This window comes from Thermobia domestica, chromosome 5 (genome assembly GCF_964235325.1).
Source record: "Thermobia domestica chromosome 5, izTheDome1.hap1.1, whole genome shotgun sequence".
In the NCBI taxonomy this organism is placed as follows: Eukaryota; Metazoa; Arthropoda; class Insecta; order Zygentoma; family Lepismatidae; genus Thermobia; species Thermobia domestica.
The window spans coordinates 246687699-246704333 of NC_137458.1; the positions used below are offsets into that span (position 1 = coordinate 246687699).

General features: G+C 37.7%; 1 protein-coding gene across 2 annotated transcripts in view; it reads left to right on the forward strand.

Annotated features, from left to right (window-relative positions):
- Positions 1 to 16635, forward strand: part of LOC145686524 (venom protease-like) — a 70048-nt gene that overhangs the window by 3433 nt on the left and 49980 nt on the right. For both annotated transcript variants that reach the window (XM_081759912.1, XM_081759913.1), the window contains exon 2: positions 10512 to 10706. In XM_081759912.1, the coding sequence (XP_081616038.1) occupies positions 10512 to 10706 (195 nt within the window). The remainder of the gene's footprint in view (positions 1 to 10511; positions 10707 to 16635) is intronic.

The following is a 16635-nucleotide window of genomic DNA, read 5'->3' on the forward strand; positions in this document are numbered from 1 at the left end:
ATGTTTCAAAGACGGCGGTAAAGAAACTAGCAACATAATTTGAACATAAACATATTATCAGACCTTTCCTTACAATAATTTTAATCTCTGTTCTCTTTGACACTGTCCACCAATGCACCATTTAAATCGATACATGCCTGGGGGGAGAGGAAGAGCAACGTTGTATCTCAAGCAGCTTGACAGACCCGTACTGGTATCCTATGGAACTCTTCTGTGATAGCCTCCCGTAGTTCGGCCAAATTGTGTATCTGATGTTGATACACATTGTCCTTTAAAACACCCCATAAGCAAAAAACTCAGATGGTGTAAATCGGGAGATCGAGCTGGCCATTCTCGCACTGGTATGGCATAGTGTGGCGGTGCTACATCTTGCTACCACCTCCACTCTCAGGCTACTCACAGTATTGCCATATCAAATATTTCGCCAGAATTACAAATACTGCAGTCAGGCAAACATCATTCACTGTACATAATTACGGGCCACTGTATCATTATTTAATCATATACTTTTCTTAATAAAGAATATTAAAAATAGTATTAAAAGTGCAATTAAAAGTTTATTCAAGTATGAGCACTTTCCTTACACTCTCCTTATACTGTATATATTGGCTACCCACTCTGCTTTGAAGAGATCTGTACTCTTATTTAAAGTTGGAATTAAATTAAGCAAATGTGGATCTTTTTAGTCATTTAAGGTCTTTTTTTAGAGCCAAGGTACTTGAATTTCGCACGTACGATTGCCAGAAAATACGCTTTCAAACCAAGGTGAGTGGCCAAGATTCTTTGAATAAAACTGTACCAGTGAATGTAGAACAGATCCAGCAAGAGGTTTACTCTCGAAGCATAGGACGAAAAGAAGTCTTCGAGAAATTAAAAATGATAGATAATGACGAGACGAGGCAGAGCTCTTGCAATGGAAACATACACTTTTAGAGACGAGATAGTCTCGAATCTCGTTTTGTAGGCAGCAAACAGTATCTTTGCCTCGCCCTGCGGATGGCCATACTCCATGCAAAACCTGGAAGATGGGTATTCAAGTTCTTTATCGTTATTAATGTTAACTTATTATTATTAACTTCTAAATATGATTACCTTCTAACGACTGTAATGTAGTACAATTCTAGTGCAGGCACGAAAATAAAAATTGAAAACTTTCTCCCATATGATATGACAGCTTTAATTTTAATACGAGTAAAATTTTAGAGTTCATTGTAAGTTCATTCTCAGTCTACATTTTATTAATTAAAATTGCGAAGAAATTGTTCTCACTTAGCCACTAAATGGACATTCATATTACTAAGATATAAGAAACTATCCTTGGCCTTGGAATAACTAACCTTGAAGGCGGCAATTCAACAGTAACCACATGCATTGTTCCTGCATTAGCTACCTACACACTTTCTGAAAAAACTTTCCCGTAGTTAATATTTTACATAATTATCATCAAAGGAAACTCCCAGCGAGTATTTAATAATACTACTACTCCTACTAATAAACAAAATTAAGTATAATCTTTAGTTTAACATGACATGACTGTACCACGCATTATTGATTTAGGTTAATGATTATGATAAAGTCGATGTAATAGAATGAAAGAAACGGGAGAACCTCTGGAAAACTCACAGACACAATGGTATTCAAGACAATCTTACGTGGCCTGCGTACAAATCAGGTACTAAGCGCTCTGTCACGAAGGCACTGTACACTCAATGCTACTGCTACTGTGTCCGCGGTGGATCAGTGCTAGAAGGTTCAGCTCTGGTGTATGGGGTCTTTGGTTCGATCCCAGCTCATGCAATGATTTTTGTGGTGAACAAACACAAAGTGCGTGGGTTTTCTCGGTATTCTTCCGTTTCCTCTCACTTTTTTCATTTCACCATTTCCTTCATTTCTCATCATCGCCATTTCCTTTAGCCTAACCGGCATAAACGTGGGACGTAAAATTTCAAGATTTCATATTTTGCTACTACTACTACTACTACTACTACTACTACTACTACTACTACTACTACTACTACTAATAATAATAATAATAATAATAATAATAATAATAATAATAATAATAGACTCGTTGATTCAGTAGCAAAGGTTTCACCTTTGGTGGTAGAAAGGTCCCAGATTCGATCACAGCAACGCGAATTTCTGGTGAGCAACGACGGATCCTTGGGTTTTCTTGGGGTTCTCTCGTTTCCTCCCGCATTTTTTTCCAACAGTTACTTCATAATCATTAACTTTCACTATTTATTCGTATTTTCAGCCTAAAAGGTATATTGTATAATAATCACTTGTTAAGTTCAGATGTAGTTGGGACATTCCATCTTAGTTTGGTATAATTTGGAAGGCTCCTTATCTTTCATCTCTTCAATTTTGATGATTTGGCCCTGTATATATTTTATATAATTTTTCTGATCTGAAGGAGCTGGCGTGAAGACAATGAAAGAAGAAGGCTTGCATACCATTTGTTCGAGGGCAGAGGGAAAAGCAGGCATCTTTGATTCACGTAAGACTGTCTCTTTGAAGCTTGACAATTACAGTCTGTAAATTGAGCTGCTTTGCGTATCTTTCACATCCATGAAAGGTTATTATATAACTGGATGCAATCTTGTATTACGATAAAACACGTCTAGATCTGAAAATCATAATAGGTTAAAGAAGCGCTCGTGTAATTCTCATGGAATTAACAGGTACTTTACCTATGTCAAGACAACTTACAAAGAAATCACTACGTTTAAGATAATACTGCTCTTCATGCAATGTTCCCAGGTGCTTTCAGAGTTGTTATGCTGGTACTCAGAGCCCTGCACGGGCCGGGCGCGCCCGGTTCGGCCCGGAATGTGCCCGACCCTGCTCGTTTAAAACTGGACCGGGCCGAACCAGGCCGGCCCGGACACCCTGAAAGGCGGACCGGAAACTAATGTTAGCCTATGCTAATCGTCATGTGTTTGGGAAACTGACTCCTTATTCAAGACTGCAAAGTACTGTAATACTACTACTATTACTACTTCTACTACTACTACTTCTACTATTACTACTAGAACCACTGCTAATACTACTACAACTGCTACGACTTCGCGTCAGAGTTGATATGTTTGGTGGTACCGAATTTACCTTCAAAGTACAGAAATAAAGGAGAAATACGAGTTATTATGGCCGGTCTGCGTAGAATGTGAACCGATGCTTGATTTACGAGGGAAAACGGTGGCTCATTAGGAAAAGCACTCACATGTGGTGGTAGAGGTCATCGGATCAATCCCTGCTCGTGCTATGTGAGCTTTGTGGTGCACAAACACCATGTGCGTAGGAGTTTCTGGGATGGTCCCGCTTCCTCCCACTGTTTTTATTCCACCAATTCATCCCACTATCATCCATACGCCCTGAGCCGTAGTTACCTAAAGAACGTATGATAAAGTCAAGCACTTGACCTACTAAGTAGAATTTGATACGCTACCATTAGACCACGGAGGCCAAAACCGTGAACTGGCGTGCTCATAAGATCAGCGCAATTTGTAGTAAGGTTGAATTAGCAAGGGAAATACCAAATGATGTTACATGTTCATGTATTGTTTACAGTATGATACTAGAAATATGACAAAATATAATGATCAAATAAATCGCCAAGACGCCAGGGTCGATTAGGTGTCCCTGGAACGGTGGCTCAGTGGTTGAGAGTTCACCTCTGGTGCATGGAGTCCCTGGTTCGATCCCAGCTCTCGCCAAGTGAACTTTGTGGTGGACAAACACCGTGTGGGAGGTGGGTTCTCGGCGTTCTCCCGTTTCCTCTCACTTTATTCATTCACCATTTCTCCTTTAGCCTAGCCGGCATAACTGTCGGACGTAAAACTCAAAGATTTCATTTTCATTGCTTTATTTTCGTATTACTAGTAATAGCAGTAGTGGTATTCGCTGTCGTATTAGTATAGTAATGAGTAGTAGCAATAGTGGTAGTAGTAATAGTAGTAGCAGTGGCAGCAATAGTGGAATTAGCACTAGCATTCGTAATCGTAATAGTAATAGTAGTATTAGCAGTAGTAGCTGTAGTATTAGTATCACATATGGTGTAGCAGTTTTACATATCTTCTCTGTTACTCGTAATGCACCAATGAGTGTAGTATAAGACTTTTACGTCCATGAGCTGTATTATTGTACCTAGCTATAATAAACATAGCTGGACAGAGCAAGCACAGATAACACATAGACAGACAGACTAGGGATATAGAAAACAAACCTTGGGTAACCTTTCACACGATTTTCCCATTGCAGAAGTACAAATAGACATTGCAATATTATGACGACACATTTCTCATTCTCCATTGCATAGTGAAGGATTGACTTGACTTATCAGACTTGGTTGTTCTCAGGCCGGTTACGCCCGGGTCGTTTGTGCCCGGCCAGTTTAGGGTCCGACCCATTTGTGCCCGGTCCGTTAGAGCCCGGCCCGTTCTACGCTCGGCTCGAGATTTGGACCGGGCCGGGCCGGGTCGAGCTGGGCACAGAATACAGATCCATCCGGGCCGTCTTCGGGTCTGGGTTTGCAGGGCTCTGGCTGGTACACTTTGATCTGGAGAATATAGATAGAGTATAGCAAATAGAAGTAAAACATATTTTCGTTACACTTTGGCTTTGAAGGTGTAGAAAAATATCTTTGCGACAAACTTGATCCTTATTTTGCCAACGTAAAGGGTTGAGGCATAGCTTTTAGAAGGCTGATTAAAATGCGTATACTCTGAGAAAAATAAGAAACAAATATTGACATTTGCAGGCGTACGTGTTGCCCTATTGCAACGTAGTGAGTTTTCAGCTGAGGTGTCTGTTGTGGTCAGTGTTCGAAGTAGAAAAAGAGCAGAGGCCGTATGTTTTATTATGATTTTGACACAGCATACCGGCTATTTAAATATTGTCTTGATCATTGAAAAGCCAGAGACGGTATGTCCTCATCACTGAAAAACCAGAGGTGTTATGGCATACCACCACATACCGTCTCACTTCGACCACTGGTTATGCTCCTTCCACACCGGTTTACAAATACTTCTTAACATGTGTTCAGTGATGCCAACCTGAAACAATATGAAATCCCATGTCGAGAGGCAGAAAATCCCATTTTACGTGTGAATTTCCCACGTTATACTAATTAAAAGTATGCTGTAATATTAAAGATTAAATTTCTTTGTGTTAGTCACTTTTTACAATATCTAAATCAATAAGCCGTAAATTTTGATCTTCTCGAAAAATCCCATATATGCTGCTTATTATCCCTTTCCGAGAAAATAAGATCAAAAACTCCCACAGGTTGGCATCACTGCATGTGTTACAAGAAGGCAACATTGTAATGTTGCCGTCCCTTTTTACAGAAACCCCCCTAATTGTAACTACCACCACAACATTTATGATTGGCCCCTCTCATGTTGACTTTAATAGCCCCGTGACGTAGCTTCCCTTCTCAACACAAATTTTCATTTGGTTTTGAACTGTTAATTCGTTTCTAAATATGATCAAATTATAGTATCATTTCTGATAATAACACTGGAGGACAACATTTGTGTTGCATTGATACCAACACCTCGTTTACCCTAATTTGGATGTGCTGACTTCAAATATGAACTTCATTTTTGTGTGTAAGCTCTAGTTTTTTTCATTTCAATGTTTTGTGTAGTTTTTCTTTTACTATAATGTTAATTTATGGAATTGGAGGTTGTCACATTGTGGAGCAATGCACTTTAACAAATGTGGTAATATAATCTCGAAATAGGGCTATAACAAACACATTTTCAAACAAAAAAAAATCTATATATTCAGAAAATACTGTAAATGCATTACAAGATGCAAAACATATACTGGAAATATGCAAAATAAATACATTGTTTCAAGCCATTACATATGCACCCACAATGAATATGAATATAAATATTTACGCATAAATTAACATACAGAGGCAGTCTGGGCGACCCGGATATCCGGAAATTTCCAGGCGGACCTTGCCCTCTGCAAAATCACTTAAGATATTGCTCGATTAGTTATAACTATTTCAAAACTCCGTTCTCGTTCACAGTAACCAGTGGTGTAACTAACGGGCCCGCAAAGCTAGCGAAGGGAGGGCACTAGTGAAAGGGGGGTCCTTGCCCAACTCGTAGACTTGTTTATTGAAAAATCAATAAGACATTAAACAGTAATTAGTGTTTAAGAAGTCAACAAGAAATTATTTATCAAACTCAACGTGCTTTATCAAAAACGTTTTAAAACCGTTTCTCTAAACTTTTTGTGTTTTCAAGATGTTACTTTCTTGTTTCTCACCTCCATAATTGGATGGTTACTCAATATTCTTCATTATTATATCATATAAACAAGTGTACAAAGATAGACTATTTATTATTTTACGCGATAAAATTAAGTTTATTATAATTCATTCACTTATTTGCATGTGCCATTCATGAAAATTAAATTCCTCATAATTCTGAAGATGGAATAGTATCATATTCAGATTTCTTTCAATATAAACAGTCGCTGCTATGAAGGGACAAGTACGATTCATTGCAAAGATTTTCAGACTGTAGAAAATAAAGCTAAATAATGCTTGGCTATGGATGCGCATACACAATTTTACACTTCGCGGGGACGGGGTTTTAGTCATCCAAGTCTCCAGCTAAGGATTCACTTCTAAAAGAGCTGTCCTGACTACAGACCAACTCGGTATTCATTAAGGCCCTTAAACATCATTCTCTGGGTGGGCCTTTATACTGCCTGTCCGCCTCTGTTAACATATATGTCTGAATACAAACCACATCTAAAACAGAAAGTTGATATTAAGCCTTGCAAAATTAAAGAATATACATTAAAAATTGAAACTATGCCATGGGATCACATGTTTTAGAGAAATTTAAAGTTAAATATGCATTACAGATTAGATATATTCCAATACGAAGGTATTTGTCGTGGTAATTACACACACTCTTACATCTATTATAGAAATATATTTAAGGCCTTTTCTTTGAGAAAACATGTGTGTCTAAACACAGGCCAGAGTAATAGAGAAAAACGAATATGAAATCATGGAAAGTTCAAACATTCTATTGAGGCAAAAATTTTCCCTTGTGGTTCTTGCACTTATGGAGAACTACGGGTCATTCTCGTTTGATAATCTAGCAGTAATCTGCCAACATATTTTTGTCCCATCGCCCTTGATAACGCTCTTCCATAATCTTCAGGTATTGATGGAAACACTCTTCCTGTCCATCCCTACAACGTCCAAGGTTCTCAGGGAATTGATCAAGGTGACTGAATAGGAAATGAATCTTCGCACTCATGTTGCACCCAAGATTGCGAAAGGTCGATAACTATCTTATCCAGAACTTTATAGTTATCCGACTTTATCTCATTTACAAAGTTTCTTATAACTTCCACGAAAGACAACGATGCTGCCTTCCCCTAATGGTTCATCTTCTTGGAAAATTCGTCATCACGCAGAAAAACCTTTGAGGTCCATCGAACACGCCTGCTTTGATCTGCTCGTAAGACAAAGCAGGAAATTCAGAAATTAGATACTGAAAAGCAGTCACCATCAGTATTCAGTGCCTTCACGAACTGTTTCATCAACCCAAATTTGTTGGGGGATGGGGGGAAAATGATAATATCTCGGCTGACAATTGGTTCATTCACAATGTTTGGCATTTCTAGTTTTAGAGTGTCACGGATAGGCCATTCTTTTGTGTCCAGTGCTGCTCTCAAGTCGGCTGTCCCACAGTACGGTTACGTCGTGAAACCTTTTAGTTTACCAAGCAGAAAGTTGATCGATTTGAGGTTAACACAAATGATCCAGTTATGCTCCTCGTACTTGAGTAAATCAATCACAAGATTATTATTATTATGTTGTTCTCGCACATACACCGAATGACTATTGGAACCAAAACCGTACGTATTGCAGTTGTGCAAACGATCGCACTTGAGACTGCGTTTCGAATTATAGATAAATAACCTCCATTCTATTGAGCTATGAGATAAAACGCCTAATACAGTTATAAGACCTGAGGTATCATCTGAAAAGTAGCGTACAAACCCATTCTTCCACTTTCGGAAATATGACACTCGTAGCGAATGATGTAATAGATTTTTTTCTCGTAGTCTGGAAACTAATAGCACATCAGCTTTTTTTGGAGAAACCCAAATCGCGCACAAAGTTGTTCAATTCAGGCTGGATGAACCACTGCGGTGTAGATGACTGTTAATGTCAGATGAGACTTCGGATTCCATAGCCGTCACACACCTTAACACAAACCTTCCCTTTCACTTTCTTCATCTTTTGAAGAGCCGAAACTATTAAAAACTGGAATCAGGAGTTCATCCGAGTGCGGGATCAGTAGAATTGCTGTGGGAATACTCAGATACAAAAATGTCAGTTTTTATTGCCAATACCCTTCGTATTGCCCAGGTAAAAATAACAGTTACTTACAAGTAAACCTTACGTTTGGGTGAATCGAGTTGCTGACTGAGATACATATGAGCAAGTAGTACTAAATGTGGGCAGTATTTCAGTGAAGTTGTAGGTGCGAAGCTCCAGGGGTTTAGGAGATACAGCTACCAGAACCTCATATGGAAGTACAGAATAGTCTTCATACAGTTGGAGGTAAAAGCCCTGTAAGACCTCTTGTAACGACAAAAGGTGAATAACAAATATATGGGTACATATTAGGACTAGGGGGTAGTCATATAGTAAGGGTATACCTGACGGCGGTCATCTTGAAATCTTCCATTTCGAATTAAGGTTAAGTTTTTAAAATAGGAATAGGGTCATGTGATACATGATTTAAGGCGCAAATTTAATCAGAAGAACAACGGTGACGTTAATTTTGATTTACGCGCAATTGGTAAAAAGTTACAGGGAAATTAAATATTGTTGCAGCATATGTATTAGTCCTTTACCCCACCTTGTAAATTTTATGTTAATGATAATAATTAAATAAAAAGCAGGTGGATAAATGTTAGGCTTATGGAAGAGTTGCCTTGATGGTGGCCATGTTCAAATCCACCATTTTGAATCAGACAAAAGTTTTAAGCAAAATGCATAACAGTGACACCTTATTAATAGCAAATTTTACCATAAATAAAACGGTATAACCATTTTTGCTTTATAATTAACCAGCATTTGTTACGCCACCATTGTATTTCTGATTAACTTCTAGCCCGAAGTCATCTATTGCATTACCCTATTCCCATTTAATTTTGTGCTGGTTAATGATAAGGCAGAAATGGTTATACCGGTGGATTTATGGTAAAATTTGCTATTATAAGGTGTCACTGTTATACGTTTGTTTAAAACTTTTGTCTGATTCAAAATAGCAGATTTGAACATGGCCGCCATCAAGGCAACTCTTACCATAGACCTAATACGTATCCATCTGCTTTTTATTTAATTATTACCATTAACACAAAATTTACAAGGTGGGGTAAAGGACTAATACATATGCTGCAACAATATTTAATTTCCCTGTAACTTTTTACCAATTGCGCATAAATCAAAATTAACGTCACCATTGTTCTTCTGATTAAATTTGCGCCTTAAATCATGTATCACATGACCCTATTCCTATTTTAAAAACTTAACCTTAATTCGAAATGGAAGATTTCAAGATGGCCGCCGTCAGGTATACCCTTACTATATGACTTCCCCCTAGTCCTAATATGTACCCATATATTTGTTATTCACCTTTTGTCGTTACAAGAGGTCTTACAGAGCTTTTATCTCCAACTGTATGAAGACTATTCTGTACTTCCATATGATGTTCTGGTAGCTGTATCTCCTAAACCCCTGGAGCTTCGCACCTACAACTTCAATGAAATACTGCCCACATTTAGTACTACTTGCTCATATGTGTTTCAATCAGCAACTCGATTCACCCAAACGTAAGGTTTACTTGTTAGATGGGCCTTCGGTTCTCGCCAAACCATGGAAACTCCAAACAGGCATACCCTTTCGCTTTACTTTTGCCCAATCACGTAGTATTTCCTCACAATTATGACACACTATATGAGGAGTCTTTTTTTTTTTTTTTTTTTTTTTTTTGTCTTGATCGCCAAGAGAAACTTGAAAATACGTTCTGTAAGCACGCCTAAGAAACGATGTGCCTTTGGCGGGGAAGTGTGTATCAGCCACTTACATAACAAAAGGCTTCAGGTTTATTTACACAATTCTGTCTACTTAAAGAAGTCATGATGTAGGTAATCTGAAACATAAAACTGAATAGAAAAACATCAATATCGAAAATGTATGCTCTGTTGTTAGAGTAGGTTTAGGTGGAAACAAATGGAAAATACAAATGTATGATGACTTCTTCAGTTACAGAAGTTTCAAATTCTATGGAAATTAAAGCATGCACATGGAAACGGATTTCAGATTTCGAAGCAGTAAGTAAAAACATATAGAAACAGTTGAGAGATCTCATGCAACAGAAAACTTCTAGAAACTGTTCCCCAGTGTAATTAGTTACCTGTTTAATAATAAACAATATTGTTTCTATTCACAGGACTTCAAATTCTGAATCGTGACTTCTCATTTCCTACATCCACTGAACCTGAAAAATGCGTCACTGCTCAAGGCAGATTAGGAGCGTGTATTCCTGACACCCAATGTAAAAACTCGCCATACTCCTTATATGGCGGTATCTGTGATTTAGGACAGGAAGTGAAACAGTGCTGTCCAGTAACAAATGTAACTGAGAGTAAGTTATTTTTGTTTTTGTTTTGATGTCTTATTTTTCTGTCCAAATACAGGTTCTAGCCCTTTATCTAAGTAGTTACAAGTGTATTTCCAAAAGTTTCCTACCTGACTTGATAATAAGTCATCCATACCATATAGTGCCATCTATGGAAGAAATAATGAATCAGTTTCAATTTTCATGTTACGTCAGTTCGTTGGAGGCAATCATTTAAATCCTTTGAATACATAGAGAATATGTGTGCGCTAGCTCATATATTGCATGACAATGTTCCAGTCCAAATGTGTGTTGTTTTCAAAGCTGCAATATTAAGTCAGTTAGTATTTCTTTGATATAAAACATTCAGACTTTGCACTTTTTTAGGCATAGGCACCGACGACATGGTTGCTCCGGGATTCAAGCATCCATTGAAGATTTTGAACGAGTGCTCATCACCCACTGGATTTTTCTCTCTTCCTTTGGCGAATGTCACTAGACATATTGCAATAGAAAGACAAAATTTCAATGTTAAAGTTTTGTATATACAATACAAAGTTTAGGTGATAGTGGTAAAACTAAATACATAAATAAATGAGTAAGTTAAAATAAAACAAAATCCTTTAGCCTCTCATTGTATGACAGTTGGGATGTAGCCCCTTATTGGTTATTTATTCCTAACCCCCTTAGTCTGAAAACCACTGGTCTATTTGATCTGTTAAAAATTAATAGAATACGAGACTCGAGATATGTTTTATCTTAGAAGTACTGAAGTGTGGACACCCATTGAAAAGTCGGCGCCTATGCTTCCAGGAAATCAAATTCGTGTCGAATTTAGTTATCCTTAAAAAAAGAACTAGAATACTAACAAGGAACCCCTTGAGTGCGAGGTCGGAAGTGCAATCTCTAGTAGGGCTTATTTGAAAGTGTAATGTGAACAATGATGAAAGGAAAAATATTATCTGCTAATGACTCACCATGTGTATCAGGCGGGCAACAGAAAATAAGTGTCTGAGAGGTGCAGAGATCAACCCGCTGTGGACTGTATGTGTTACACTTCACAAAATGGACATCGTCGACATTCATGAAATGTTCAAAACAAATCATTGACTTGTACCATGAACATCGATTGAAAAATGACGCACCACAGTGATCACAAACTTTCGCACCATCAAGATCGATGGCGAACTTCTTGGGAGTTACAAACTGTTCTGGATTTTCAGCTAGTACTAAAACACAACAACACACTGAGCAAGGCTATGTGATAATATGTAACACAACAAACAATCACGTAACAGTTTCGCCACAATAACTGTGTCTTCATCAGACTTCCACTCCGTCTGGGTGTTTGGGAGTTTGTCACCTCTCATATACTCTCCGGAGATCAACTTTTAATTAGGCTCCGCCCCTTCATTAAAAAGTAACACTTATGTGGTTTTTACTTTCACTGTTTAGCTGCACATGTGTCCAATTAAAAGTTTACTTTTTTCACTGGATACATTCTGCCTTTAATTATCCTTATTTTTCTTATTTGTTCGTTCCCTTTCTTTCTTCTTCCTTTTCATTTCTTCTTCTTTAAGCAGAATTTTCTCCCACTCTTTATTTATGGAGAATCCTGCATTCCAATTCGTCACCTTGTCTCCTGCCATCATAATCTCCTTGGCTTCTTTACATTTTCTCAACAAAGCTCTCTTCTCTACTTCTATGACCTCTGCTCCTTCCCACCCTGTTCTGTGCTTTGTCTCTTTCTGATGCTTATATATCGCATTGTTATCCCTTTTCAATCTTACATCATCCTTGTGCTGTTGTATCCTTTCTTCCGTCTTCTTCTTTGTTTTTCCTATGTAAATTTTGTTACACTCCGCGCATCCTACTCTATATATTACTCCCTCTTCGTCTTTGTCCGCTATTGCATTTCTCTTGGTTTTCCAGACCAGTTCAATTATTCTGCTGCCTCCTTTCCTGTACGTCCTTATTCCTGCTTTCCGAAGTATTCTCTTTATCTTCTCTGCTTCTTTGCCTAGGCTTTCTATTCCAAATCATTTTTTGTCCTTGTCTTCTTATTCTTTCTTCCTCTCTCTTGCTATGTTTCTTGTCACCTTATCCTCTTCGTTGTATCCATTTCTCCTTAGTTGTGTCCAGAACTTCTTTAAATCTCTTTTCCTCTGTTCTTCATTTGTGTTTAGGTCTCCTAATCTTTCCTCCATGCTCTTTATGAAATTCTTCTTTGTACCCTCATCCACATCACTTCGTTTGTGGCAATACACTCCCGCTGCACACTCTTTTTGGTACCAGGATGTAATAAACTCTCCTCCTTCTGACTTCTTTATTTTCATATCTAAATAGCTTATCTCCTTGTCTACTTCTATTTCATCTCCAGTCTAATCCCTTTCTTTTTATCTTCCAGGTCTCTTATGAATTTATCCAGCTGCCTTTTCATTCCCTTCCATATTCCTAAACAGTCATCTACATAACGGCAAAAAGAAGCAGTCTTTCTCCTTCTCTTTCTATCGTTTCCTTCTTCCATCGATTCATTATTATATCTGATAGTACTGGACTCGAACAAGATCCTATATTAAGTCCTTCCTTGATTTTAACAATCCTGTCTCTGATTATATAGTATCCATTCTCCCACAATGCCTCTAATCCTTTTCTTACCTTCTTATTGTCCCAGTTTTCTATTCTCTTTTCGCCCATTTTCTCTTCTATTATTCTCAATATTTCTTTTCTCTTAAGGCTAGGGAACATACTCTTAACATCCCAGCTAAATAACGCTGTGCTCTCCTTTCTTTTTCCTAATCTATGTATTATCCTCTTAACCTCTTGCGCGTTCTCTACTCTCCTACTTTCCTGTCCTCTCACTGTCTCGGCTATCCTCTTAAACTTTTTCCCAACAGTTCTAACATATTATTCCTGAAATTAAGCACTGGCCTCAACTTGACTACTTATTTGTGAATTTTTGGAAATCCTTTCATCCTAGGCAACTTTCCTTCTTCTCTCACTAACTTCTTGAACCTTTTCTTTTTGCAGTCCTCTATAATCTTTTTCTTTGTCTCTTCTTCTTGTCCTTTATCCGCCACATCTTCGTATGTTTCATCTTTCATATCTCCAAGTTTTTCTTCATACCACACTTTATCCATCACAACTATAACACCCTTTTGTCAGCCTGTTCCACTACTATGTTCTTTCTCGTTCTTATCCTTTTCATTCCTATTTTTCTTTGTCATTCAGATTTCCTCTTTGTCTTCTTGATTTGTTATTTACTATATTTACTAGTTTTCTACGAATTCTGTTCCTATCTTCTTCATCTTTTATTTCCTGAAGTGCTTCTTTTATCCCATAAACCGCTTCTTCCTTATCCACCAGACCAACAGAGGGTTGATCTCTGCTCCTCCCGGACACGTATTTTCTGTTGCCCTCCTGATGCATATGATTAGTCATTAGCAGCTAATATTTTTCTTGTCATCGTTGTTCACACTACACTTTCAAATGAACCTTACTTGAGATTGCTCTTCCGACCTCGCACTCAAGGGGTTCCATGTAAGTGATCATCTTCTGAAGCTTGTAGTAATTTTGCTAATTTTTTATTGTCATAGTATTTGTCAGTGCTATTCAAGTAATATTTTATTTTCTATCAGTCGTCATGACAACGGATATACTGTGATTTTACTAAGTTGAACAGTGTAGAGAATATATGATCAAACTAGGTTATTTTGGCTGTGAAATCTATGTAAAGATGTGCATGGAACGACAGTTCCGTAGCCAGCCCAAAAATCTAGGGGGCGGTCGATCAAACCATATTATAGTTCATTTGCAAGCCTATCGTGAAAATTTTAGGGGGGAGCCGGCTCCTTGTGTTCCACGTGGATACGGGCCTGTAGGACTATCCATGTATCGAATCTCGTTTCTCCTCGAAAACGAAACGTGATTCTAGTCGAGACGCACTTTGTGGAATTCGAATCTTAAAAATTCGAGATGAACCGTGGCAGTTCGTGAAATATCTCTTCTCAAAATTAAAAAATAGTCTAAATTTTACAATTATTTTAAAAGAAGTATTCGCTCAGAAAGAATCTGTCTTAGAATCTATACCAGAACCTATTAATTTTAAAAAAGTAGAAAATGTCTAACCTCACTGCCTTGATCATATGTTGTTAAATTAATATTGACTATGTCAATTTCCTTTTTTGCCTAGTGTCATAACTAAGAGTTTGCTGTCATTTAACTTTTCGTATCCAAACAACCTGAAATTCTGACTTGTTCGGCACTGTTGCTAATTTCCATGTGATGAGTCACGGTGACTCACTACTATTGCGTTCACAGCAGATGCGTGGGGTCCCTGGTTTGATATCAGCTCATGCCAAGTAAACTTTGTGGTGGACAAACACCGTGTGCGTGTGTTTTGTCGGGGATCTTCTGTTTCCCCTCACTTCCTCATTCTAACATTTCATTCTTCTCATCATCACTGCCTCCTTTAGCTTATATGGCATAATCGTGGTACGTAAAACTAAAAAAAACATTCTTTTGCATGTGAAATTACATCAGAGCTAAAATGAATTTGTAAGTGGCAAGACTATCAATCTATTCTATCAATCACTTCCCTATGAGTAGTAAACAAATGGTACTATTCAGAGATAATACGCCACAATGGTTAGTAACTTAAAGTTAGTGAGGAAGGGGAGAAGTAAGGAGATGGCAAGAACTGTCAATTTATTTTCAGATGCAAAATCATGGTGATAGGAGTGTGGTTACTGGCAGAGATGGAGTGGGTCAGTGGGTTGGTGGGTCAGTGGGTCAAGTGGGTCAAGTTTTCTGAGTGGGTCAGTGGGTCGTGGGTCAACAGCATGTGACCCACTGCGACCCACCACCCACCATGACCCATTGTGACCCACCACCCACCGTGACCCACCACCCACTGCGACCCACCGACTCAGTATGATCTACCGACCCTCTCTGCTCACTGCATTGCAGACAGTATCTTCTGAAGACTTTAAATTTGTCTCCGTTTTACTTTCAACACCTTTATTTCCTTTTCTTTTCCACTTGTTTCTGTCTACTTACCTGAGGTGAGTATATCTAACCAAGTGAAAAAAGAACTTCAGGCACTTTTGGATATTGATATTTTTAATAGTAATAATAGCAATAGGACTTACACTACAACTTGGCTTTCGAGACATGTGAGTTTTTAGAGCTAACTACTGGAAAAAATACATTTTTGAATCACTGTAATATATAAATTATTATATAAAAATTGAAAGTAACTATGTGTGCCTGATCATCACGGTCAAATTGCAAAGTCAAATGAAATTACTTTTGGTATATAGTTAGGTCTTAATAAAAATTGGGTTGTTATATTGCTTTTATTATAATGCATAATATCCTAAGGATGTAGTGAGGATCCTAATTTTTGCGAAAAAAATGAGTATCTTGCAAGCCGTTAAACTTACGGAGTTGAAATTCAGTATTAACTCTTTATTGAAAATAAACAGAATGTGTCCTAGCATTTTCTAAATTCTCCTTTATGTGGGGGGGGGGGGGGCATTTTCTATATATGGAATATTGGTAGTGAGTTGGTTTGTAAAAATGATCGAGAACGATCGGTGTTTTTAAGAAAAAAAATCAGAAACAAAAAATACAGTGCTTGGTTTCATATATCCATTGCTTTCTGCTATAATAATTGCTGAAGATTATGTTTATTATATGGAGCGCTTACAGCACAGGCCAATCAACCCATAACGTTGTGAGAAAAATAGGAATAAAATTTGTACTGTAAGCTTAATTACACGGCAATTTTGAAGTTTGGATTGTACGCATAATTTATGGAAAATTTTACACTCTTTTTCCTTTTACGTTGGTCTACTTACTTTGATTTGGAACTTTGAAATTTCATCCTTTTTTTCCACTGAAAAGTATTGATAATTCAACAAGGAAATAATTATACTATTCATCGTATATATCG